The following is a 25,428-nucleotide window of genomic DNA, read 5'->3' as shown; positions in this document are numbered from 1 at the left end:
TAATGTATTGCACTGACCTCCAGTACAAAGTGTTATTTCAAATCACTTTTTGGAGGTAATGGCTAAATATTACAAGAAGTAAATCATTGTGAGACTCTATTACCCCTTTCATACCAGCATTCAATCAGGGTTGAACCCATGTTGATTTTTTGAATTTGATTGGAATTTCTAATCTGCATTGCCACGACCTGGGTATAACAAGCCGACTGTCTTGTTCTGAATTGACAATGAACGGGTTGCACCTTGGTCAAATAACCCTGGTCCGACCCAGATCATCAGTCTAAAAAGGGTAACCTACCCTAAAACAAGTACTGATGTACTGACACTCACAAGGTTTTTCATAGTTTTTTTCAAACACCACAGATACTGTACTACATTTGTGTTATTACTTGTTAAGCAAACTAATTTAATATAATTCAGAACAATGTAGGATTATACATACTATTTATATTAATCATGTGACGTGCTTTCTGCCATGTTCTTGTAAGTTATCAGTTTTAAAATTAAGTAAACATCACTCTTCCCAGGTAAAACTGTATGGCTTCATTGCTGTCTCAGAGGACAGATTATTATGGGTTGGATCTCATCTGGCCATACATTCTTCACACTGAACCACGGTCTGTTTCAACAACTTAATTAAAATACAAAAGAAGTGGCCATTTCTTTTGACCAGTAGATGGCAGTCCTGTCCTTTTGTAAGCTTTCGTAATTTAAACACAGTCAGTGGGGTAGGCCTATGCCTCCTGAAGAACATGAGGATGAAATGTGCGGCCCCTGATACTCCACATTTTTAATGAAGTGAAATAATATTAATATGTTAAGTTAAGGTAAACAATAAACATGCTTTTCCACAATTTCTTCGACTGGCATCCATTATATATCCATTCTCTATTACATATTTTTACTAATATTGTTATCACATTAATAATTCTCTCTCAACAAGTATCTGATTAGAAGTAACTTATTTCAGATTGGATGTTGCAGTGAATTTAACTTCTGGGTGTGACATGCATTTCTCGAAAACACTGCATTATTTCATCAGATGCATTTTAATTACACATAATTTATGGATGCACGTGTCAACACGCATGTTTTATTGAATTGCGACACTGCCTGGGATCCCATGTGTCATTTTAAAATGTTCAGCGACTGAATGTGAAAGAGAGGTCTCCGTTAGCCCTGAGCCTGGCATGTATATTTCAGTTCACCTCACAGTCCCATTTCCCCTGTTTCCTAAGTGGAGGAGAGCAGCAACAATAATACAAAAAAAATCGTAGGTCACCTCATAATAGAGAGCCTTGTGGAGCGGTGTGTCACCAAAGCTCGCTCTAAGCCTTGGAGCCATGCTTCACTTCAGCTTAAAAAAGAAAATACCATACAAACACATGAACGAACACAAACAAAAGTCTTGCTTGCGGGAGAGAGTTATATATTCAAACAGCCTGGGTCATCACCTGTGAGGCAACAATTCTGGGTTAACCAAAGACAATGTCATCATGACTCTGAAGCTGTGGTACATATTTTTATGAGATTTTGGTCATATGCCTGGGAGTAAAGACTGAAAATCTAAATTATTGGTTTGATTGTTATCCACATTGCACTATTGTTAATGTCCCGATAAAAATAACGAGCAACCCATTGCATAAGTTCTGACTCCTGATTTTTCTAACCACTACTCAGGAGACAAGTGTTTGATAACACTTGTAGATGATTAGAAAGAATCTCCAGATTTGTCAAAACATTGACTTCTCCCTCAGATGACTGATAGTATTCACTCTGACATGACCTTTGCAAAATCTTCATTTTGCTCATGCAACGACCAACGGTCAACTGGCTCAGTGATTTGCTTCTGGCTGAGGGCACACTCATTCCACATGCAGAGTGAGTAAAGACCGAGGCACTGTGGCATGGCCTGGCCTAATTGAATTAGAGCAGTGTCTCCTCTTCATCAGGGTCAACTCAGGTCTTACCTCGTCTGGCCCAAGGGACATTGTTGTGTGTGTGTATGTGTGTGTGTTTGTGTGTGTGTGGTTGTGTGTATGTGTGTGTGTGATAATGTGTGTGTGTGGTTGTGTGTATGTGTGTGTGTGTTTGTGTGTGTGTGTGTGTGTGTGTGTGTGTGTGTGGTTGTGTGTTTGTGTGTGTGTGTGTGTGTGTGTGTGTGTCACATATTAAGTCTAGCAGAATAAAAAAGTCTCCCAGGCAGACATTTCGCTGATGAGTGTTGCCAGGATGTAGTTGTAAAGAAGTGAGACTGAAAGCATGTCAGAGAAGTTAAGTGATCGTTTGAAATGCACTAGTGATTATGTGATAACTTACGATCACAAAGTCTCACAGTTATTTAATAAACTATCTTTTCTTTTCTTTTTTCTTCAAATTCATTGACAGAGGATGTTATAGTCTACATTTCAATACCGGTGGTGGATGTTCTATTACTGCAAATAATGTTTGATAATAAATTACTGTATGCAAGGGATGGCCAACCTAGTATTTGAGCCTCAATGATTAACCTTTTGTCTACTTGTTGTGAGTGAATTTAATTTCCTCTGACAGCTAACACACTGTCTGTGTGTCATAACAAATGGTAAACAACATTTTCCGTCATTTCAAGTGACTGAATTTATATTTTGTACTGACCCCCGTCCCAATCCAATATGTCATTTGAAATTACTATGACTCTTTGAGGAGTATTTCAGAGTCAACCCAAGTAAGCTAAATAATTGTGAGACTCTGCATTTTAGCCACCCTAAAATAATCACTGATGTTATGGCACTGATTTGTCTGCCCCATTATGTTTGCGTGATTACTTGTGGTGATAACCTATTAGAAAATTGTAGACATGGAATCTGTGCTGGAAAAGCGGGCAAAGCATCAGCCACAATGAAAACCGTTATGTGGGTCTCACCAAAAAGGCGATTCAATTATTCTGGGATTACACAGCTCCCCGTAGTTGTACTTGCGGAAGAGGAGTAGGAAGATGGCGGCTGAGTCGAACGAATCCAAAATTGAAGTAGGCTTGGCCCACGCTTCCGAAGATGAGGTAAGACGCTGCTCTGTTGACTCAGTGGAACAGCAAAAGTGTAAGAAAATTATATGAAGATATGTTATGTCAACATGTATGTGAGCTAGCACAAGCCTTGTATGGAGTATACAAAGAGCTAGCTACCTTGCTAGCAGTGTAAGTGTATACACACATGGGCGCACTGTTAGCTGGTATGGTAACGTTATAGTAAAGGTAATAGCACTTAGCTAGCCAGCGAAAGTTTGCACGCTCTAGCGATGTAAACGTTGGTGTTAATAGTGTGGTTCTGTGTGAAGCACCGTTTTTTTGTCGTGGTTTGTAACTAAAGTTAACCGCCATGAAAATATTGTCTAGTGAGTAATGAAAGTTACAAGTTATGGCGGTTAGATATTTGACTAGTTAGCTAACGTTAGCATAGCCTGTTTAGGAAAGTTTATTTGGTTGTTCTGTATAGCCAGCGGTAGCTAGTACGTTTAATAACATTGATTACGGTTATGCTGGTTTGTCTTAACTCTGGTTCTGATGTTCAACTCTGTTTTTACCCTATATGTATGTGACGAGGTTAACTGACGTTAGCTTGCTAACTCAAGTGGCTTAAGTGAAACGTCAGGTGTTAAGTATTCATAACAGTAGGTTAGAGTGCCATCAGTTAAAGTGACCAAGGTAGTTTAGTGAATTACTCTTATAAAGGCATGCCTCATCAATTACTAGTCTAGTGACAATTACTGGTGGTGTAGATGGTAGCTGTAGTACAGCTCCTAGCTGGTTTTTGTTTTTAACTGTAAACCGAAAGCAAGGAGCTGTTGAATGTCAGCTCAGCGAAGAGGGTCGTGGCCAAGTCATTCAAATTAGCTTGGGTGATTTCGCCATGATAAGTTCCATGTAGTTTGTTGATGCTGACTTTCCAAAGTCCAGGCGTGTGTTTTTGTTGTCATAACAGTATTGGCTCATTAATACATCTGTATTCATTCAAAATACATGCAGTTTACTCAACTGTACTGTTTCACTTGAACCTGCTGAATTTTGGATTTCACCTCCCATCAGGTCTAGCCTTAGCCTTTTGGGTATCTCTCTTGGGGAGAGTACCACGTTGTAATGGTGAGGAGTTAGCATTTTTTTTAATCTTTTATTCTGTTTGACCAATACCCAGAATATTACCTCTAGGTAATACTAAATCCACGCTTACCCAGCCACAAGTAAATATTCCTGCAGAATAGCAATACCGTTTTACAGACCAGTAGGTTTCTTAACAGACTTGCAAACTTAGCACAGCAGTGGGCAAAGATAAGCACAAGGAAAGCGTATCCCCAAAAGGCATTTCATTTCTGCAGAGGAAAGCAAGCCGGAGGCTATATCAGAAATGCCCCTTTCTCTTTTTCCTCCTCGGCCGTATACATCTACACCTGGGAAGTGTGTGTGAGGCTTGCATAACCAACACATGCGGGAGAGAGTGTCACTCTGCCTCCTGTCTGCTTTGCTGAAACAGCAAATTAAATTTGGATTGAAACTGAACACTGAAAACTGTAGGCAGCTGTGTACTTGGTAGAAGATGGCAAAAAAGGGGAAAGAGAGAAAAAGCACACACTCGTGTGGAGTGCTGCCTTGTTTGTTTTGGGTTAAGCAGAGGCGGATGCAAATTTCTGTGTGATATTTTTGCGAATTGAAATATGCTGTTGTGTTCGCTATTTTACTGCCCCGAGTCTTCATGGGCTGCGGTTTGGATTTACATAATCTTTTCCTGACTCCTGTACAACCTTGCCTCAGCAAGCGCTGGCCTTTGTGAACCCTGTAGTAATAGCATGCAGATGCCTACTCGGTGTCTACCCTAGCAGCTCTATGGCTGGCAGCGCCTTTCTGTTTTCATGCCCATTGCTCCCAGCGCTGCACGCACGCTTGCTAATCTCAACAGTGTTTTCTTTAAAACAGAAGGATTTCTTGACCTTACGTTTTTAATCCCGCTCTCTCTAACTCTTTCTATCTCTCTTTTCTCTCACCTTCACTTATTTCATCTGTTACATTTCTCTCCCTGGACCACCACACCCCACCCACCCTCACCCCCTACACCCTGCACGACCTCCATCTCTATCACTCACTCCCCTCTCCCTCTCTCGCTCCCGGTGCCTGTGGTGCAGTGCTCTGGCCCAGCAGTAATGGACAGCCCCCGGAGGAGCCGCAGCAAGAGCCTGTCAGACGATGGAGAGAGTGATGATGGAGCCGAAACCAGGGAGAGGGGCCGACGGAGGGCAGGTGAGTTGCTCGCACTTTATCTGTCAGACTGAGCCGAGTTTTCTCCAGCAAAACGAATGATTCCTCTCCTCTTGTCCACCGCCACCGCTACCCCCACCCCTACCTGTGTCCCGGTGCTAGTTGCGTGTTGCGTTGCTGGCATTGTGGTCAGCTAGTAAATATAATGAAGCCTGCACAATACTGGATAAAGCATTTCTGTTTGCAGGTTCCTTAGGTTCAAATTCATTGCCTCGCCTTATAAGCAGTGATTTTATGAACGCATGTCGGCCATTGTAAAAAGTGCTTGTAAACAATAAATGAAGGCCATGGGTGCCACTTACACAGTGCATGTAGTTGCATATGAGGCCCTGAACCTGACCTTGTGATGGCAGAAGTGGTCTTAGAGTGAGATTAGCCTCCATGCCATCTGTATTGTCTTTGATTGTACTGAACTGCATTATATTAACTGTGATCATAGCATTTAGAGTTTATCATTGAAATGTCTTCTAAATTGCCTTCCCATCTAAATGGAGGACGAAGGCACTCCCTACCATGGGAATATTAATGGTTATTTGACTGGTTCTCATGGATGTTGGATATGGATTTTATTATCATAAACTAGTGTACGATTCACAAGGCCAAAACGTTCACCTTGTCGAAACACAATGATGAGAAAATAGTCTTCCCAGAGGAAACCATATCCGTGTTCCCATCAGTGTCGGGGCATTTATCCTCCACACCACATTGCCATCTCTCTTCCTCTGGTTCATCTGATCAGCTGGTCACGGGCCTCCCTGCCTCATCTCAGCCAGTCCCAGCCAGTCCCAGCCAGGTGGATCCCTGCCTGTGTGACGGTGGCCAGATAATGCTCTCGATCGTCCGTTATGCTGAGCTGCTGCAAATATGAGACCGATGAACGAGAAGGCAACCCAAACCGTTTGCCTCCTGAAATGGTGCCCAAGGGCAACTATTTATTTATTTGTTTATTTATTTAAAGTGCCAGAGAGCAGAAATCTGCCCCCTGTGCGAGTAGTTGGATCACTCTCTCAACTTTCCGCCAGTGTCTGGTGTTAAAGTCGGCACATTACGCTGTGGTGAATGATTGTGTGGCATGTTGAGTTTGCAGTGGTCTCCTCTGCGCATAACCCTAACTTATTTTCCCTATTTAGCAGCATTATAGTCTTTTGCTCGCCGCAAAACACCTCAGTTGCACTCAAGGGAGGAAAGATATGAGAAGCAATTACCCTGGCTGTCATTTTTATAGAGCTGAACATTGAGCAAGATTTGGGAAATTGGTTGTTTTGAGATGCCCCGTTGTACGAAAAGGATGCCATGTAATGAATCTCCAGCTTTGTTGATGTTAAGTGCAGCATAAAATCTCACCCCCTGCGTGGCAGCGAGAGTGCCTTCGTCCTCCATTTAGATGGGAAGGCAATTTAGAAGCAGGTAGGAGGTAACCGCCCTTGGCATTCTGGGCACCTCCAAAATTGAATAGTACTGCTTTCATTCCCTGCCTTACTGATGGATCAAATGATTTGTTGCTCGCCCCCCCCAAAAAACAGCAAATTGCGGCCTCCCCCCAAAGCCTGGACTGCCCATCTCGGCTAAGTGTCGGTGAATTCAGCTGCAGACGATACTTCTGAAGTGCCTCGCTCTCCAGAGTTGATTTGCTGTTGGCTGCGAGGAACCACTCGCTGTGACTGCAGAAGGCCGTTATGAATTTATGACTCAAGCCCCAGAATATCCTCACTGGTGTGCATTTGAACAGCGGCCCATTAATATGCTATTATTTCAGGGCAGCTGTGCTGTTGAATTGTTCAGAACTCTCACTGGGTGGAAAAAAACGATCATCAGAAAGTCGTCCTTTCAGTTGTCAAAGAAGCATTTTGTCTTTTGAAAGGCCTTTCCATTCACTGAACATGATGTTTTGAACGTGAGTTGATTCTCTGTTTCTTGGTATACATGCTATTTATACTCCTAGTTCAGTGGAGTATTCTCATGCCACCATTAAACCATTGAAATGGTTGTTTGTGTGGTTTGTTCTCCTAGAGGTGTTCTAAGATGATCTCTGTGGGGTGTTGAGCTTATATTATGAAGCAACGGGGGAGGGAAGTAAAACATTCTCAAAGGCCCACACAATATAAGCACTGGCTAAATACACTGAAAGCGGTAGAGCTGTATTTGGCAGTGGAGTGAAGTGAAGGTGAGGTTGTGTATCCCCTTTTCACAGGTAGAGCTTGAATGGAATGGGAGGCGAGTGGTAGCGGTGAAAAGCCCAGCAGGCTGGCGACGGGCTCTGACTCACTGGCCCAGGCAGGGGGCTGCGCTGAATGTCGTCTGCCCTCATAATTATTTAATGGAGTTTTCATGCTCCCCAGCACCGATTTGGTGGCTCTGTTATTGAACATTAACTCTCCTCACTTTGAATGTCAGTCCGGGTTTGTGTACGCGGCGCAGTCAGTTGACACAGAGGAGACATACAGTGTCAGAATCCGGCAGGCGTCCTGGAGGGGTCTCGCTGTTGGCATGGTTTTTGCACAAATTCTCCTCCCTAGAGGAAAAGGAATACCAATAAAACAGGCTCCATCTAATGGGTAGACACCAGTGAACTCTTCACAGAGCTGACAGGCTTGACTGTGTTTTTCCCTTCTTTAGCTGACTGTTCCCAGTCAGGCCATGGCGATGCCCAGTCGTCTTTCTTTCTTCATGGAGCCTGTTTTCAGTCTGCTGTTTGTTTGTAAAGATGCGTTCTGGGAAGTGATCATTGGTGAAAGGAAACATTTTATTCTCATCAAACATAGCACATCCTTTCTTTCCCTGGGGATGACATCAGGGTGTTTTGTGAACTTCTTTCACTAGAACAAAAATGTAAAAATGTTGGATTTGATGGCTCACTTTTTTGTGTACCAGTTTCTAGATGTAAAACAGCACCCCCCCCCCCCCCCCCCCCAATAATAATAATAATACTGTCTGTGGTGGATCTTTCAGAGAGGTACCCCAGTCCTGATGTAAAGCCTCGTGGGAGCCCTGGAGAGACGTCCCCCAGGGGTGGCAGTCCTGGAGCCGGGGGCAAACAAGGTTCCCCCCGGGATGACGAAGGCTCCGACGCCAGCAAGAGTGGCTCTGACAGTGACTCGGATAGCGACGACGACGACAGTGATGAAGCAACGGTGCGGAGGATGAGGAGCGCCGTGGCACATGTCCGGGTGAGCGGCATTGAGGACTCTGGGTGAAGCTCTGGTATGACGTGTGTACTGGGCACAAAATAAACTTTTGGTCCTACCAGCCAAAGTGGCTGCTAGATGACAGGTATTCTTGTATATATCAGTAATATACTACCTTCATGTGTCATTTCATTGTACACCACATACAGATTGGATTTAAGAAATGAGACCAGTTTTAGTTTTCAGTATAAATACCATTTATTAAGCAAAAAATATTTTGTTATCATACAATTCGTAGTTGTCCAACCTAAATCAGTGGAGTGAGCCTTTGTAGCCTCAACTTAATAGCCATGCCTCCTCTTGTCAATAGCCCTTCAATATGCGTAAAATTAGGAAGGGACCTTTATTTTGAACTCCCTACAAGACGAGTGGCTGTAGATTTTTAATGTGCAACCTATGAGGTAAATAAACAGAATATGCAGTATTGTGAAAGAAATTGTGCTGAATTGTGCAAGTCACAAAATCTTGAAAAACTGTGTTATGCGGTCGTGTAGATATGGCAAGCTGTTTTAACAGGATCACAGACAAAACTAAGTATTACTCAAAGAGGAACAGTTTCCATATTTCACACGCCATAGCGGTGGAGTAACCACCATCATTCACCCGCCAACACAGAAATCTACATGCTGTTGGCGCTTGATGCTAATTTTGAGCCCTGCGCGTACAGTCTTCAAACTGCAGCAGAGTCTTTATTGAAATGTAATAAGGTATTCCTTTGGCTCAGCTGATAGAGCAAGGTCATGGGGTCATGGGTGTCATACCCAGGGAACACGCATAATGTGAAAATGTGTACTGAACTTTTAAAGGTCGTTTAGGGTGAAAGTGTAAATTAATGAATAGACATGAAATGTAAGTACATTGGAATATCTGCAAACTGGTCTTGTGTAGGAATGCACCATTGTGGAAACAAAGGCAATATGGGGACAAAGGAGACACAATGTTGTTGCATTTTGCATGAGCTGCAAAGTTGGAATTCAAACTAAAGAGGTGTGTTGCATGTCTTGCATGTCTGTCAGAGGGGTTCAGATGACGAGAGTAAGAAGCAACGGAGAAGTTCCTCTCCAGAGAACAAGTGAGTCATGCTTTCTCTCCTTCTCTCTCTTTTCGCTCATGCCTTCTTAATTGAACATCTGTGCCAGTAATTCATCCACCAACTAGTTCACGTCAGGGGAAAAGTCCTCACCTACCATCTGTCTCTTCCAGGAACTCAGACCCGAGACGTCCCCGTTCCAGATCCAGATCTCGCTCACGCTCTCCTCGAGGCCGATATGTACACAGGTGAGGACAAAGTCATGTGTTGTCTTAGACAAGCTAAAAAAATAAAAACATCTCCATGTGCTTACTCTGAAATGTCACATTTGATAAGTTCTGTGTCCTGATGGTCCACACGGCTGTTTTGTGCACCAGGGATCGAGACCGGGACCGTTACTATGACCGTGAGCGTTACGAGCGGCGGTCCAGCAGGGAGCGCGAGCGGCGCTCAAGCCGCGACCGAGAGCCGGAGTACAGGAGGAGAGGCCGGTCGCCCTCCCCCGCTCAAAATGACAAGGCGAACGAAGAGGAGCCCCCAGTGAAGAAGAAGAAAGAGGAGCTGGACCCCATCCTGACCCGAACAGGAGGGGCATACATTCCCCCAGCCAAGCTGCGCATGATGCAGGCTCAGATTACCGACAAGAGCAGGTAAGCCCCTTAAACGAGGCTCCCATTTGCAGAAATGCGGATGGCTGGTCCTGAAAAGTTTGTTGAAATCTTTTTGACGCTCTACTTCCTCTTTAGGAAGTTGTGTTAATTAAAAAATCTAGGAGGTTAACAAACAATCATACGGAGCATTATTACTTGACTTTCTGTTTGCAAGATGCCTGGCTGTTGGCATGACTGTGTGAATCATTAAATTGAATGCTCCACACATTTCATTTGCTTCTCTCTAGGCCAGACTTTTAATTTGATTGATTCCCTTGGAATTTCTCTCAAAACAGTTTTTATACGTGATCAATAGCCAGCAGTGAACTAGCCCATAAAATTGGCAGGCGGGGCACGCATCGTCTGTGAGGATTTTATTGAGTCGTAAGCGAAAATAACGAGTCTTGAGAAATTTGAACATGAGGAAATGGCCCGGCGGCAGAGCTCACCCCCACCCTCCCCTGTGGAGCCCTCTGGGACGCGAAGGGCGCTCTTTTAAGCTGCGAGGTGTCTCGTGCACGGAGAGATTAGCCGAGGTTAGGAGCTCCTCATTTAGAAAGGGCCACCTGATTGTCCCCAAGGGCCGAGGGGGGATATCTATAGCTCAAGGTGTGTGCAGTCACCCCCCCTCTCTCCAAGGACCTCAAAAGGCATCTGCTGCCCCGGGGCGGGAGTTATGAGATTGCAAGTAGATGGTGATAATTAGACAGAGATTTCTCCACTTGGAAAATCAAGAGCAGCGAAGGACAATGACAAAAGATAGCAGTCATGGCAATCGTCAGAGGAGCAGGGAGAGGAGAGAAACGAACAGATGGAGATGGAGAGGGGGAAAGAGACAGAGTGAAAGAAGAGACATATCCTGCGAAGAAGAGCATCTCTGTCAGCACTTTTGGAGGGGTCTATTGAATGCCTGAGACCGAAGGACAGCGTCGCCGCCCCCCAAGAGCCAGTCGTGTAAATCCTGCCTTTAAACATCCTCCTCTGCCCACCATTCATAATAGACCAGTAAAAGGCATCATAGAAAATTTAAGATCGCCGCTGTGTTAACGGCCTGCGCTGTTGGCACCATAAATATGATTCGTCTCAACGGTGAAATAAACCAGGAGTTATGGACCGTCTCGCTTCAGAAATATAAGAAAAAAAGGAGCAAGGGAAGATCGTTTTTTATATCAACAGTGTTTTATATGTGTGCTGTTTCTTGCCAAGGTGTTCATATGTCTCTTCCGCAAGAAGTAACTCCGAGTACATAAAAAGACAAATTCATGAAGGAGAGGAAAAGAAAAGAAAAAGAATCTGGTCTGATCTCATCTCACCTCATCCCTTTCTTTTCCAGCCTGGCGTACCAGAGGATGAGCTGGGAGGCTCTGAAGAAGTCTATCAACGGTCTTATCAACAAAGTCAACGTGTCCAACATTGGCAACATTATTCAGGAGCTGCTGCAGGAGAACATTGTGAGGGGAAGGTGAGTCTGTACCTCAGGGTGCCTGGTTTGCCAATAGGTCTAACCACAGCACTCCCATTTCCTGCTTAATGAAGCCAATTATGCTTTTTACATCACATTAATAGAGTCTGTTTGTATTGTCTGCATTGTACAGTGCAGCAGGTTATACATCTAATAAGCTTAGGACTCTGTAACTGAGCTTAGCTGGTAATTATGATAATGATGGCAGCGGGAGCCATACACAGTGCTAGGGACAGAGGTCCTGAGGGGGCACACAATGGTGGAACCTGTGCCCTTATTATGATTTCTAAGTTTTACTATTGTCTGGTGTTCTGCAGGGGTCTCTTGACGCGGTCCGTTCTCCAGGCTCAGAGCGCCTCCCCCATCTTCACTCACGTGTATGGTGCTGTGGTGTCCATCATCAACTCTAAGTTCCCCCAGATTGGAGAGCTCATTCTGAAAAGGCTCGTCCTGAACTTCAGGAAAGGTTATCGGAGAAATGATAAGGTGAATTCCCTAAGACCTCCTCTTCCATGCTTTTGTGGATTTTTAACCATATAAATAAATACAGTAGCCTAACCTCTGTTTTTGCTTAATTTTTCAGACACAATGTATGACATCTTCAAAGTTTGTGGCACATCTGATCAATCAGAATGTGGTAAGTCATCTTTATTATCTCTCTCTCTTCCTCCTTTATTCCCTTCCTCCTGTCAGGATTTGGCTAAAGTGACATTATTTTAGCGGTCATAGACCGGGAGAGATAGACAGGTGAAATCAGGATTCAGGTGTCGAAGCTAAAACCTGGCAGGACTGACCTTCAAAACTAAAAACTTTTGTGTGCTTTTTGACACTGGTGTGTGTCCGTGTCCTCAGGCCCATGAAGTGCTGTGTCTGGAAATGTTGACCCTACTGCTAGAGCGCCCCACTGACGACAGCGTGGAGGTGGCCATCGGGTTCCTCAAGGAGTGCGGCCTCAAACTCACTGAGGTCTCCCCCAGAGGCATTAACGGTACCAATCTTGTTATGCCGTTGTAATGCCATTGTTTTGTTGACTCATAACATTATAATACCAATTTCACAGTCAATTTCTCCATTTGTTTTCTGGCTTTCTGTTTTGACTTTAAAATACCCGATGTGATGTTTTGTCTTGTATTTTCTTGTAATTGACTTGTGACTTCATTTCAGCCATATTTGAGCGCCTGAGAAACATCCTCCACGAGTCGGAAATCGACAAGCGCGTGCAGTACATGATTGAGGTGATGTTCGCTATTCGCAAAGACGGCTTCAAGGACCATCCCGTCATCCCGGATGGGCTGGACCTGGTGGAGGAGGAAGACCAGTTCACACACATGCTCCCCCTGGAGGACGACTACAACCCCGAGGACCTCCTGAGTAAGAACACACAACCTTTTTTTTCCACTTCACACGTCAAGTACCATGCAGCAGAGTGCTGTTAACATTCAGACCGCTCACGGAACCTCCTTGACCCCGGCGCACGAGAGACGAGAGGTCCAGATGTTATCGGCGGCCCCCTCATGCGGCTAACCTGGCCGTGGCTTAATTAATTGCTGGGAGTTAAATTCCCTCTCCTCCGCGTGTTCGCTCCCATCATCGTGAATGTTTAGAAGCTAATTATACCGAGTGCGTCCCAATGGATCTCTCCACCTCCTCCTTTTCTTCTCTCTCCTTCCCTCCCTCCTATTCCCCTCCTCCGTTTTTGTGTTCTGGTAGCCTGTGGTTCATGCGGGAGCGAGTCCTTGCTCGGGGCACGTAATTGAGGGGTTGGTTTTTTCAGTCGTGACATTTAGCCCCTGTCGGTACTTATTTATGTTTGTTCAATTTGCGGATAAGCATCTTTTTGTGGCTTCGCAGACAAACGGCCCTAATTGAAAATCTATATGAGGCACCCTTCAGGGTGCAGAAGCCATTACTACATTAAGCCCTTTTATGAATAATGCCTAATACACAATGAAGTCTTCTTTATGGGTAATTGCCCCTGATAACATCTCGATTGCAGTGACTTAATTGCTGTAAAAATGTGTAATTGCAAACAAATGACTTCAATTAAAACAACCTCATTCTCACTCTCCCTCTTTTTTCAGATGTCTTCAAGATGGATCCTGACTTCTTGGAGAATGAAGAGAAGTATAAAACGATTAAGCGGGGTGAGTCAACGGAGTCATTCATCCGGTGTCATCTCAGCTGTTTCCATAACTGCCCATTAAAAGAAGCGCCCGGCACTACACCCTCTTTTCTAGGCGTTTCAAATGGGGGCATTTGAATTTAAATTGTGTACTAATTGCTCAGTCAGCGCCGATCCCAGCATATGGCACTCGGTGTTCAAAAGCAACTTTATTATCATTCAGCAGGCCTCAGATAGCTTGTTCTCTGAGGCAGGAATAATTGCCGCGCGCCCTGCAAAATGAAGGTAACCCCGGAGTTAAGGGACTTAGCTGAGTGGAAAATGAACCCGATCGTGGGCGACGGCTTACTGTGACCCTGTGTGTCCCCTCCACAGAGATTCTGGATGAAGGCAGCAGTGACTCTGGGGACGAGGCCGATGGAAGCGACGATGACGATGATGATGACGACGAAGAGGAGGCGGAAGCTGGCACGGGTATGGACAATTTTAATTGAAAGTGTCTTAACGTAGGGGATTTAAAAGTGAGTTTTTTTTAAAAAAATTTTAATTTTTTATTTATGATGGGTACTTTGTTGCAGACAGCCAATTTATTGTTGGGGGTAAGAGAAGTCCCTATGAATAAAAGAAAGAGTAGTTAATTTATAGAGATATTAATAGAGAACAAGACACACAGCGAGATGGCCTAGATGGCCTGTGCTCTTCAGGCCTTTACCCCAGTGCCGGCAGCTCTGCCTTGAAGGAAGCCAGTTCATTAGTTACCCTTGTGTCTTTAAGTGATTTTGGAGTGACTTGAGGAGTTTGTCAGGAAAGGATACTCAGGGCGGTGGCAAGCAGTCCTCTGTGGGCCGTTGCAATTATCTGCCTGTTATCTGGGCCCCTGGGGTATGGAGCGGCAGAGGAAATGCGTGGTGTACCAGGCCCATTAGGAAATCACAGCACTCCTGGTACCCCCCCCCCCCCCACCACAGCGGGCCTGACACAGCCTGGTGACGGCCGGGGCGGGACGTCAAGCTAGATTTCAGTCACTCACACAAAAGCATCTCCGCCTCTCACGACACGACTCTCTCACTAGTATGTAATTTAGTATGAATTAATTGAAATTGTAACTCAATGGTAGGGCCATGTGACATGTATCACTCTTTGCTGAAAAAACTAAAGATTGTGTCTCAATGAAAGGGGGGTGGAATATGTTCAGGACACTCCAAACATTAGATAAAATGTGTGAAGTAGTTGAGATTTACGTCCCTGAAGGCTCCACAATACTTTAAACATAGGCCTACACACAGGCGAAAATGCATTAACTTCAATGGCAGGGCCATGTGATACGTATGACACTTTGCTGATTAAACTAAAGATTGTGTCTCAATGAAAGGGGGGTGGAATATGTTCAGGACACTCCAAACATTAAATAAAATGTGTGAAGTAGTTGAGATTTACGTCCCTGAATGCTCCACAATACTTTAAACATAGGTGATCAGACAGGCGAAAATGCATTATGTTCAATGGCAGGGCCATGTGACACGTATGTTTAAAGTATTGTGGAGCACTCAGGGACGTAAATCTCAACTACTTCACACATTTTATTTAATGTTTGGAGTGTCCTGAACATATTCCACCCCCCTTTCATTGAGACACAATCTTTAGTTTGGAGTGTCCTGAACATATTCCACCCCCCTTTCATTGAGACACAATCTTTAGTTTTTTCAGCAAAGAGTGATACATGTCACATGGCCCTACCATTGAAGACAATGCATTATCGCCTGTCTGATCACCTATGTTTAAAGTATTGTGGAGCATTCAGGGATGTAAATCTCAACTACTTCACACATTTTATTTAATGTTTGGAGTGTCCTGAACATATTCCACCCCCCTTTCATTGAGACACAATCTTTAGTTTCATCAGCAAAGAGTGATACATGTCACATGGCCCTACCATTGAAGATAATGCATTTTCGCCTGTCTGATCACCTATGTTTAAAGTATTGTTGAGCATTCAGGGACGTAAATCTCAACTACTTCACACATTTTATTTAATGTTTGGAATGTCCTAAACATATTCCACCCCCCTTTCATTGAGACACAATCTTTAGTTTCATCAGCAAAGTTTGATACGTGTCACATGGCAATACCCTGGCATTGGAGATAATCCCTTTTCACCTGTGTGATCTGTGTGTCAAGTGTTTTTTCACAGTGAATGGCCAGATTAATTACTGCTAAACATTTTTTACCCTTTCTTTACAGTGTTCTGAACATGTTCAACCAACTTTATTGAAGACATAATCCTTTTATCAGCAGATTGTTGTGTGTTTTACTGTTTCTTACTACAATATTTGCAATGATGCCTGTTCAGTCAGTGTTCCCTATATTTAAACAAGAAAATCATACTTTTGTAACATCAGTGAATCGTTTTTAACCCATTTTGATGTTACTATGAAAGTAATATTAATTGTCAATTTTCAGCTACATCTTAGTCATTATCAAAGTATCCTGTACGCTTAAAATTAACTCACTATATCTTACCTTGTTTTAAAGCAAGTTAATATAATGCACAGTTAACAAAATACCATTATAAAGTCTGATCTAGCGAGTAGACAGATTAGGACTTTATAATGACAAATAGGCTACTATAACTTTCAAACACGCTTTTAACTATTTTCCCGATCATTAGGACAAATGGAACAATAAAACTCGTTGCATATAAAAGGTTTTTATATTACCCAGTCGATTAACAGGGTTGTTTGTTGTAAAAAACCTTTCATTTGATACAACAAACTCATTTTACTTCCTCGTTTCGTTTTAATTCCTGGGGTTATTGTGGGTTATCGTTGCTAGCAGAACGGAACTCTTGTAGGGACACTTTGCATCTTGACCTTGAATTAAACATATTTTATTTAATTTTGTTTCCATGTAGCAGAATTGTTTTGTATATGTATGTAATATGCTGTACAGCCGGTGATTGGAAATCCCTTGGTATCCGCCTCTGTTAATTGCTTTGCTAAGGAGGGCTCCCTCACAGTGGAGTGAAAAATTGCTTTGGCATAGAAGAAAAAAATGTGTTGACCTCTGGAGGGAGACATATCATATGACAAAGAAAGAAAAAAATCTGAAAGAGAATACTGGCTGCCTTCTGTTTATTTATTGACTTTTCGGTTTCCTTTTATAGAGGGGGAGAAAGTGACTATTTTCGACGAGACAGAAGTGAATCTGGTCTCCTTTCGCCGCACCATCTATCTGGCCATCCAGTCAAGGTGAGTGCCATACGTTGTGTGCCAAGCCTGCCAAGCCTGAGATCTCTCATTGCCTCTGAAATGTCAGCAGAAAATAGCCAAGCAGGAGTTGCTAAATATGTGACACGCGGACCAGAAATAGTCTTTTGGATTGCAGAACTTGGAAAGCTTTGAGGCTGAATTTTTATATAAATATATATATTTATTTTTTTCAAAGAGCACAGATGGAAATGCCATGTCCAGGAACTCAAGAGACAGGTCCTGCCGGAATAACAGTTTTGATTAGATCCCATTTCAAGTGGCATTTGAGGAATTAAATCAGGTCTATTTTTCAGTCTGAAAGCTGAAAAAAAAGAAGGTTTTGAGTGTGTAAGATTAAGAACCTTTCACAGGGGTAATTTAATTGAAATTTGGCACAGTGCAGCTGTACACCTTAAAAAGTGCATGTGCATGTTTTTTTGGGGGTAGAGTGGGGGGGAGTGGGCCTAGGGAATTGCTCAGAGAGACAGAAAGAGAGCGAGAAATGGCATTCTATTTTTAAGCGGGATTCAATATCAGGAGAGTTTGCGCAGCACGATCGCAACAGTGTTGCTGTTTTGTGGCTCCAGGAGAAGGAGGGGAGAATAAGAGGGAGGAGGCGATCAAGAGAGGCAGGAAATTCACCAAATCTCCCTTCCGTCATACTCCTCTCCTGCACAGGCACTCCGTTATGTTATAGTCAGGGGCCTGAGGGCCCACATGCTATTTATTCTGCCTTCGTGTTTGTCTTCCTCTTCCCCCGTGAGTGTCGTAGTGGTGCTTATGTGGGTCCGTGTTTGTGCTGCGGAGCTGAGTGAACAGAAGTGTGTCTGCATTCTCTCTGACGGGCGCACGGGCACACGCACTGTGACCTGAATGCGTGGCCCCGGGCCAGCTGCGCAGTCACACGTCGCTGATGCAAAAAGCATCCTTCTCTCACCAGGGTCGCTGGGGATGAAAGGCAACCGGTTTCTCGCACGCGGGCGCTTTAACCTCGTTCCTACCCGCCAGGCTACGCATCCTATAGACGCTCGTCCCACAATCCCACAGCGCTACATCCACCAGCGGATCACACATCCATACATGACTCGTTCATTAGGGCAGTCCTGGGACCAGCCCTGTTTAAAATAAACTGGCCCGCGGGCTAGTTTCGCAAGGTAACCCTCCACACTGTAAAATAGGCCACAGGTACTACAGCTATGTGGCAGTGACATGGAATATGCCACTGTCTGTCGTTCCCTAATTAAATGCCCCTGGGCCAGTATGTTGTGTGCTTATGGATTCTCACATGCACTTACTCCCTCTCAAACACACTTCAGTGGTCTCTCTCCCCCACACATATGTCACACACGCACACACGCACACACACACTTACTTATGCAGTGTCCTTTCTCTTTCCCACTCCCATACCTTCACCCATGCAGACTGTTGGCTGTCTGACATGCAAACATGTATGCAGACACACACACACACACACACACACACACACACACACACACACACACACACACACAAAACCTGAAAGGCACTGAACCAGTTTTTTTTTTTTCCCCTCTGCAAAAGCCCCAAGGGGACTTTGCCGTGCGGAACAACAGCTGGTGCAGATGCGCGTGCAGCAGCAGCCAGGGCCAATCAGCAGGAGCCCAAAGAAAGCGAGGAGGGGAAAAATCCCTTTTAATAGGTGACCCACCAGGAAATGAGATTAACCCAGCGCTGCTTTCCTTCAGCATGAGTCTATCGATTGATGGAGACACGCACACCATGATTCTCATCAGGACTGTCTGGCGCTTTGGGGGAAGGAGACAAGATGGTGGAGGGGGAGAGAGAAAAAGGAGATCAGAATATTTCCTGCATCTATGTAATCCCCCAGCCTGTTGTTTTAGTGTGCTTGAGGGGGGACTGCAGGGCATCAGATACGGAGAGGAAACACTACAGTGAGGGGCAGGCAATAGGAGAGGTAGACATCCACCTCGCAGCCCAGCCCAGCTCAGTTGGTCGCTGGTGCCACTCTCGGCTCCAAGGTCACTGGTTCATTCCCAGTGAAGTGGAGTCTGTGCGGGATGGATTTTTATTTCGGTCCTGTCCAGTCCTGCTAGAACCTGTTCCGCTTCCACAAAACTGTCATATTTTGCCCGGCTCCCAACTGCATCTTTCACATTTTGTGAAATGTGCTGCCAAGCTTAAAAGCCACCAATCTTGCACCTGTTTATGAAAACCACAGGTTATTTCTTACTGCTCTCGTGCAAACACTAACACTCTCGGGCTTAAAAGAACCACTTGTAAAGGTTACGCTAAGTCATTACATATTCTTTATAGCCAGATTTGGATCAGACTACATTTCCAATCCCTTTAGAACAAAGATTGTGTACAACATATGATGCAGAAGCTTTATAGTTTGAAAAAAGTTGTGGGGGAAAAGCCTTGTTTTGTTGTAAGGAGTGTATGCAGCTGGGCAGGATTTATCTTCTCTCCATTGTCTACGGCTTGGTCTTTTTCTTTCTTTCTTTCTTTCTTTCTTTCTTTCTTTCTTTCTTTCTCTCTCTCTCGCGCTCTCTTTCTTTCTTCCCCTCCCTCCTTCTTTCACATTCTATCTCTCCCTCTGTTGCTCTTTCGATCTCTCCCGCTCTCCATACCTGGCCGTGGGGATTTCAAAGGGATGTGAGTGCCAGTGTGCCCCTGCTCCGCCGGAGGGTAGGGCTAACAGTTTTTGTAGCGCCAAGCCTCACGCTCCTCCATTGGCAAGGTTGGCATTTCCTGAAAATTGGAAAAGTCTTTGACCCCATTATTGCCCTGGGGGAGTACTGCTCTTTGACAGATTACAGTGTGGAGGAAAATGAATTTCAAAAGCAAAAGAAATGTTACCACCAAAGCTTGCTTTTCTCCTTTCAGTACGACCACAGGTTTCATCGATTCCCTCCCTCCTTTTGTTTCCTTCATTCCGCATGCTAAGGCGTTCCGTTGGGATTGCGAAAGAATTGCTTGACAAAATGACCACGGCATGAAATAAGGTCCCCCCATCAGTAGCAAGTAAACATTTAGGCGGTTGCATTGGGCAGTTCCTGAATGACTGCAAAGTGCTTTCATTAGACAGAAAAACACTCAGAGAAAGGAGATGAGGTGGCTGCAGTGACAGGGTGTCAGTTTGTCAGCACTTTTTTTTTCGGCGGCTGGCGGAGGGCTGCAAAAATGCTTGAATGAGAAATGCCTGAATGAGGCGTAAAGTTTATGACGGCTCGCCTAGTTTTGCAGTGCGCTGACAAAACGCGGCCATGCGTCCTCAGCAGGCTGTGTCACATGGGAGGTCAACGATCTCTCGCCAGCCAGCCAGCCAGCGGCCACCAGGCAGCACATTTCTCACCTAGCACTCATGCTTTCTCTCCCTCTCTCTCTGTCTCTCTTTCTTTTTCTCCCTCTATCTTTTTTTCCTCTCCCTCCCTCTTTCTTTCATCCTTTCTCTCTCTGTCTCCCCCTCTCTATCTTTCTCTCCCTCTGTTTCTCTGTATCCCCTTTCTATCTTTCTCTCCCTCTGTTTCTCTATAATCCCCCTCTCAATCTCTCTCTCCCTCTCTTACTCTATTTCTGTCTCTGAGAGAGACTCCCATGGGAACACTGGCGGGACCCAAAAAAAAAAAAAAAAACAATAAAGTAAAAATGTCTCCAGCTGCTAGAAGCTGGAAGTAGCTTCTTGCCTCTCCTCAGCTAGAAATAACAAGTTCAGTAGAAGAAAGTGAAACAGACAAAGATGACCCACATGCGTGGTAGCGGTTTAAAAAAAAAAAACGAGTGTCAAATTCCATTAGCAGAGCCGCAAAGATCAACTCTTACTAGGTTGAAGACATATTGGGAGGCGGTTGGAAGTAGAGTAGGAATGAGATCTGAAAACTGCTTCATACTTTATGTGTGGCCTGATTAGCCAATGTTATTTATGCGTTATATATTAGTTAGTAGGTATTAGTAGAAATGGTAATGGGGTGCTCCTCATGCATTTTTAACCATTCACCCCATTTCTGGTCATTGAAGTGTATTTTAAAGCAAGCAACTCTGCTGCAACATTATTTATGAGAAACTACTTTTTGTATCATCTTCAAATTCATTTTGATGGAATATGGTTATGTGAAGGACCGATAAACACACCTGTCGTTCCCACTAGCCGTCCAGATTATATACTATGTAGATCTGTGTTTTGGGTCTGAACACCTCAGGGGGAAATGTAAGAAAAGCCTTCAGAGCATAGCATCGCCTACAATATCGCCAAGAAACTTCAGTTAGAATTAGCGTTCTTTTTAGACAGGTGGCTCACTAGTTTTAGATACAAACTCCAGTTCTGTGTAAATGGAATGTTTGTATTTTAAAGATGAACAGATTTGAAAGATTCAGTGGAGTTTTTTCTCAAGAACATTCTGTGACTCTTTATTTTCCCATTTCCCCACAGCTTGGACTTTGAAGAGTGTGCCCACAAGTTGATAAAGATGGACTTCCCAGATAGCCAAACGGTATGTGTTGAATATTTTGTGATTTCCTATCAACTGCTGCAAACTACCTTGCTCAAGTAAACCCAGTAAACCAAAACTCAAAGATGTTTGGTGGGGTTTTTTTTTTGTTTAGTTTGTTGGGTATTTGCCTCTTTCTTTCCCTCTCATCTAAATATTTACTTTCATGGTCGCTGGTCCTTCGAGTCTTTATAGTCACACGGGAAGCATTTGTCATCCTGATTTCCTTGTTTTGCAGCTTCATGGTAGGAAAGAACCTTCATTAAGCAGGGTGTTCCCCCTTCTACGTTTTTAACTGATCAAATGCCTTTCTGCCTAAGTGGACGCCTTTGATTGTGGTCACAGCCTTGCTTTGAGAGTCCCAGCTGACAAAAATGTCCAGGCCAACTGAAGAAAATGTCCAGGCCACCAGGAAAGAGCAGGCTGCGGCAGTAGATAACTAGCTGAATTTTAATCGGGTGACAGTATAGTTGTTTGGCTCGGTCCATACCAATTTTGTGTGTCTCTCTGCCGCGGTTCCAACAGGCATGAGGTTTGGAAAAATATCTCCATGTGAAAGACGTCGACTAGTTTGACCCCTAATTAATGAATGCATTTGACCACTCGCTGCTCGCATGATGGGGATTTGTTACTGTGGCGGATCCCTCGGGCCTGAGAAGCAGACTTCAAAGCGTTCCTTGAAAGGTGTTTGAAGCTTATTTGTACGTGTCACTTAGATCATTTGATGGGGGAAGAGGGTGAAGGGGTGGAAAGAAGATAAGACGGGGGCCCAATGTTAATCCAAATGTGTTTTTTGAGTGGTTGATTTATTTTCGTTTTGGGTCGAGGGTAATAATTGTCTTGCACTTAAAATAAAAAAAACACGAATATGTGGAAATTCTGTAGCACCAGTCCCTCCCCCGTTGGTGTAAAAGTAGACAATAAATGAATAATGTCTTGAGTGCAAGTGGCTTCTTCAGACCACCAAGAATAAGGAGGAGGATGAGCGCCTTCTGCATCTATCTCCATTTTCCTGCTGGAGAAAAGAATCGCTGATGTGTTCATGACGGATTCTTTGTGCTAGCTGCCTGAAGGACCCGGTTGTGTAACTCGACTGGCCCCTTAGAAATGTCCGCCTTTGTGTGAACGCCTGCTCCTCTGTGTTATGTTGCTGACGGCGCTTTCCTTAAGTTCATGTCAAAGATTTGTTTGGGTTTCCGCAAAGCCCCGCGCCACTCGTCACTCAAATACAAGCAAGGCATCTGTGGGCATCTGTGTACTACACACCACTTAATACTAGCCACGCCCTTAACCTGCATTACCATCACAAGGGGAGTGGAGGAAACGGAGGCCTCATGCCATCAGAGTTGTACAGTTGAGCAGTGCAGGATATTGGGGGTAATGGGTGATTTATAGTGCCTCTGTCAATAGGGGAGAGTGGGTCTGGCAGTGGCTGGGTCTGGATGGGAGAGACGGGGGGGTTGGGGGAGTGTTCTCTCTGTTGGAGCGGAGAGGTGCTGAACACAGACCCTCCACAGGCTCTCTGCGTCATCAGCTCACACACACACACACACACACACACACACACACACACACACACACACCTGCATGGAGGGAAGGATAGCTTCTTCCTGTCCCCCCTCCCAAAACACACATACACACACACTCACACAAGCCTCACTCTGCTGTCGTCCATGCGAGCAGGGATGGAGAACAAGTGACTGAGAGAGGAGAGAATATGGAAGGAGAAAGGCAGGGAGGAGTGGACTTACTGAGCTGAAGCCAGGTTAAACATCATCTCTTAAGAGCTTGTGCAGATCACAGTTAGGGAGTTCTGCAGCATTTCATTTCATTACATTTTTTTTTGTTACCCTCGTTCTCTCATCAGTCACCGAGCAGAGTAAACAGTAGACGAGATGACTGGCTGTGAGGTTCTTCCCCTTACTCAGGAGTCTGGCCAGGCTCAGTTTATGTAGCCCGTGTCTCCTCCTCCTCCTCCTCCTCCTCCATGGAATATTACTGTAGCACTGGGTCAGTGTCGCGCCTTACCTGCTTGTGTGACTAATAACACACTTGACAGGGCTTGAAAGAGCTCATTGATTCCTGCTGAAATTACTGTAACCACGGTCTCCATGTGTCCCCGCCCATCAGCAGAGTGCGGCGGAGCCAAATCTTTTCCTGTTTTTCCATGGCCACGGCCAAATTTCCACTCGGCGGCGGTGGTGGTGAGAGCTGGCCCTGCTACCAGCGGGAGCCGACGAGGTGTGAGCGAAAATTAGCGAAGGCATCGTCTGTCCGAGGGAGACTGCCACCGTCTGGCAGATGCGTTGACAGCGTGATTATTGGAAGTGTAGGCAATAAACGCGTCACCGCGAGGAGTGAATCACTCGGTCGTACAGCTGCAGTTCTCATTATTTGCTGCCCCCCCTCATGCACACACATTCTCACAGTCACACACACACACATCTGGTGCGAAGGCTTGTGCATCTGCCAGCTCCACTTCAGTTAAGACAAAAGGGAAGACGCAGTGTGTAGACTGCACGCGCACCTGTACCTGTTACCAACCGTGCCAGATTGAAGTCAAAGGATGGTCTCATGGATTCAAACAGGACTCCGTTTGGAAGATTTATGTATTTGTGTGGCATGGCATGGTTCCCTCTGATTTGTGTTTCCAGGGGCTTTTTTCCCCATCATCATTTTGAAATTATCACCGTGGTGAAGATGAAACTGGAATACTGGACCTGCTGTCCTTTGATGGCCTACAGTGGGCATCCCTACAGAGGCTCCACATTTGGTGGGTCGTTACCATGTTGGCAAGTCTCCAGCCACACCGGCGCTCTCTAGAGTGCAGCCTTTCATACTTTTGCCTCATCCATGTGGCTAAGCACAGCATTCTGTGTCACAGCAGATGTCAAATATATTTCATTGCCTTTCATTTAATTCCAGGAAGCCGGGGGGGCTTGGTATGACGTTACTGAGTTTCTCATGTTGCACTGGACTCAATAGCAGAAATGGCATGACATGATCTTCTCGATCCTGGAAGTCGTCATTTCCTCACTCGATATGGAAAAGAAAATTCTGCGCCAAAACCTCTTTGCGGAGTTCTTCCTTGTCATCAAATTATCGATTGGATCACCAAATGATTTCCATAGGGAGGGAGGGAGGGAGTTGTATGTTACAGACGGTGGGGTGATGGAACCCAACAGCAGTAACCTCCCCATGCCTACCACCCCCACACCATTCACTAGCCTTGTAGCACCGAGGTGCATTAAAGAGAGTGTACATGATCACCCACCCAGAAGAAGAGGGGGTCAGCCTGCTGCTGAAGGCTTAGAAGAGATGTGTGTGTGGCAAGAGGGGGAGAGAGACAGACGGAGCATTCTGTTCCGTGTCTGTCAGAGTTCCGTTCAAAGTCACATGTACATGTGTGACTCAGTGTTCCGTCTGAACGAGCTTACTTCGTAAAGCCACCACACTCCGGGCTTGTCCCAGCTTTAGCCTGGAACCAAGCCTTGGTGTTTACCGAAGAACTTCACTTCCCGTAATGACCGAGCGGGCTAAAGGCAAGGTTAAAGGAGCAAAGGTTTGAGCCATCACCCGTCTGGCCGAGTGGTCCACGTGCAAATTTGCTTTCATTACTTGTAGAGGCAGCTGGCTTTCGATTGGTCCATTAGTGTATCTCTCATAGAGGGAAAGAGAGTCATTGGCGTTTTAATCTCAGGCCAGCATGTACGAAAAAAAGATCCATCTCTCTGTCAAGCTATTATTTGAAGATCAAAGGATCTTGTCAAGATGATGCATAATTTCTTATGGATTGTAAATCGGGCTTCCAATATTTTCATGAGAGGTCTGTGGTAAGTGGTTATTGATTTGTGATGAAAATATCATTTTGAAATGAATTTCGCCTCCAGCCCATCTGCCTTGCCTTAGGCTGATTTGGCAGTTTTGAAATGGTCTGCCTGGTGTAAGAAAAGGCAA

The 25,428-nt window shown here is 44.7% G+C and overlaps 1 protein-coding gene across 1 annotated transcript in view; it reads left to right on the top strand.

Annotated features, from left to right (window-relative positions):
- Positions 1-2,912: 2,912 nt before the first annotated feature.
- The window catches only part of cwc22 (CWC22 spliceosome associated protein homolog), a 31,431-nt gene continuing 8,915 nt past the window's right edge, over positions 2,913-25,428 (top strand). The window contains exons 1-15 of the mRNA XM_012834053.3: positions 2,913-3,040; positions 5,155-5,269; positions 8,237-8,454; positions 9,489-9,544; positions 9,676-9,750; positions 9,880-10,152; positions 11,486-11,614; positions 11,932-12,100; positions 12,198-12,251; positions 12,467-12,602; positions 12,779-12,985; positions 13,696-13,758; positions 14,112-14,210; positions 16,900-16,984; positions 21,414-21,474. Of these exons, the coding sequence (XP_012689507.2) occupies positions 2,978-3,040; positions 5,155-5,269; positions 8,237-8,454; positions 9,489-9,544; positions 9,676-9,750; positions 9,880-10,152; positions 11,486-11,614; positions 11,932-12,100; positions 12,198-12,251; positions 12,467-12,602; positions 12,779-12,985; positions 13,696-13,758; positions 14,112-14,210; positions 16,900-16,984; positions 21,414-21,474 (1,803 nt within the window). The 5' untranslated portion in view covers positions 2,913-2,977. The remainder of the gene's footprint in view (positions 3,041-5,154; positions 5,270-8,236; positions 8,455-9,488; positions 9,545-9,675; positions 9,751-9,879; positions 10,153-11,485; positions 11,615-11,931; positions 12,101-12,197; positions 12,252-12,466; positions 12,603-12,778; positions 12,986-13,695; positions 13,759-14,111; positions 14,211-16,899; positions 16,985-21,413; positions 21,475-25,428) is intronic.

Source organism: Clupea harengus, chromosome 2, assembly GCF_900700415.2.
Source record: "Clupea harengus chromosome 2, Ch_v2.0.2, whole genome shotgun sequence".
In the NCBI taxonomy this organism is placed as follows: domain Eukaryota; kingdom Metazoa; phylum Chordata; class Actinopteri; order Clupeiformes; family Clupeidae; genus Clupea; species Clupea harengus.
Note: the sequence above shows the minus strand (reverse complement) of the source record. Positions and strands in the feature narration are given on the sequence as shown.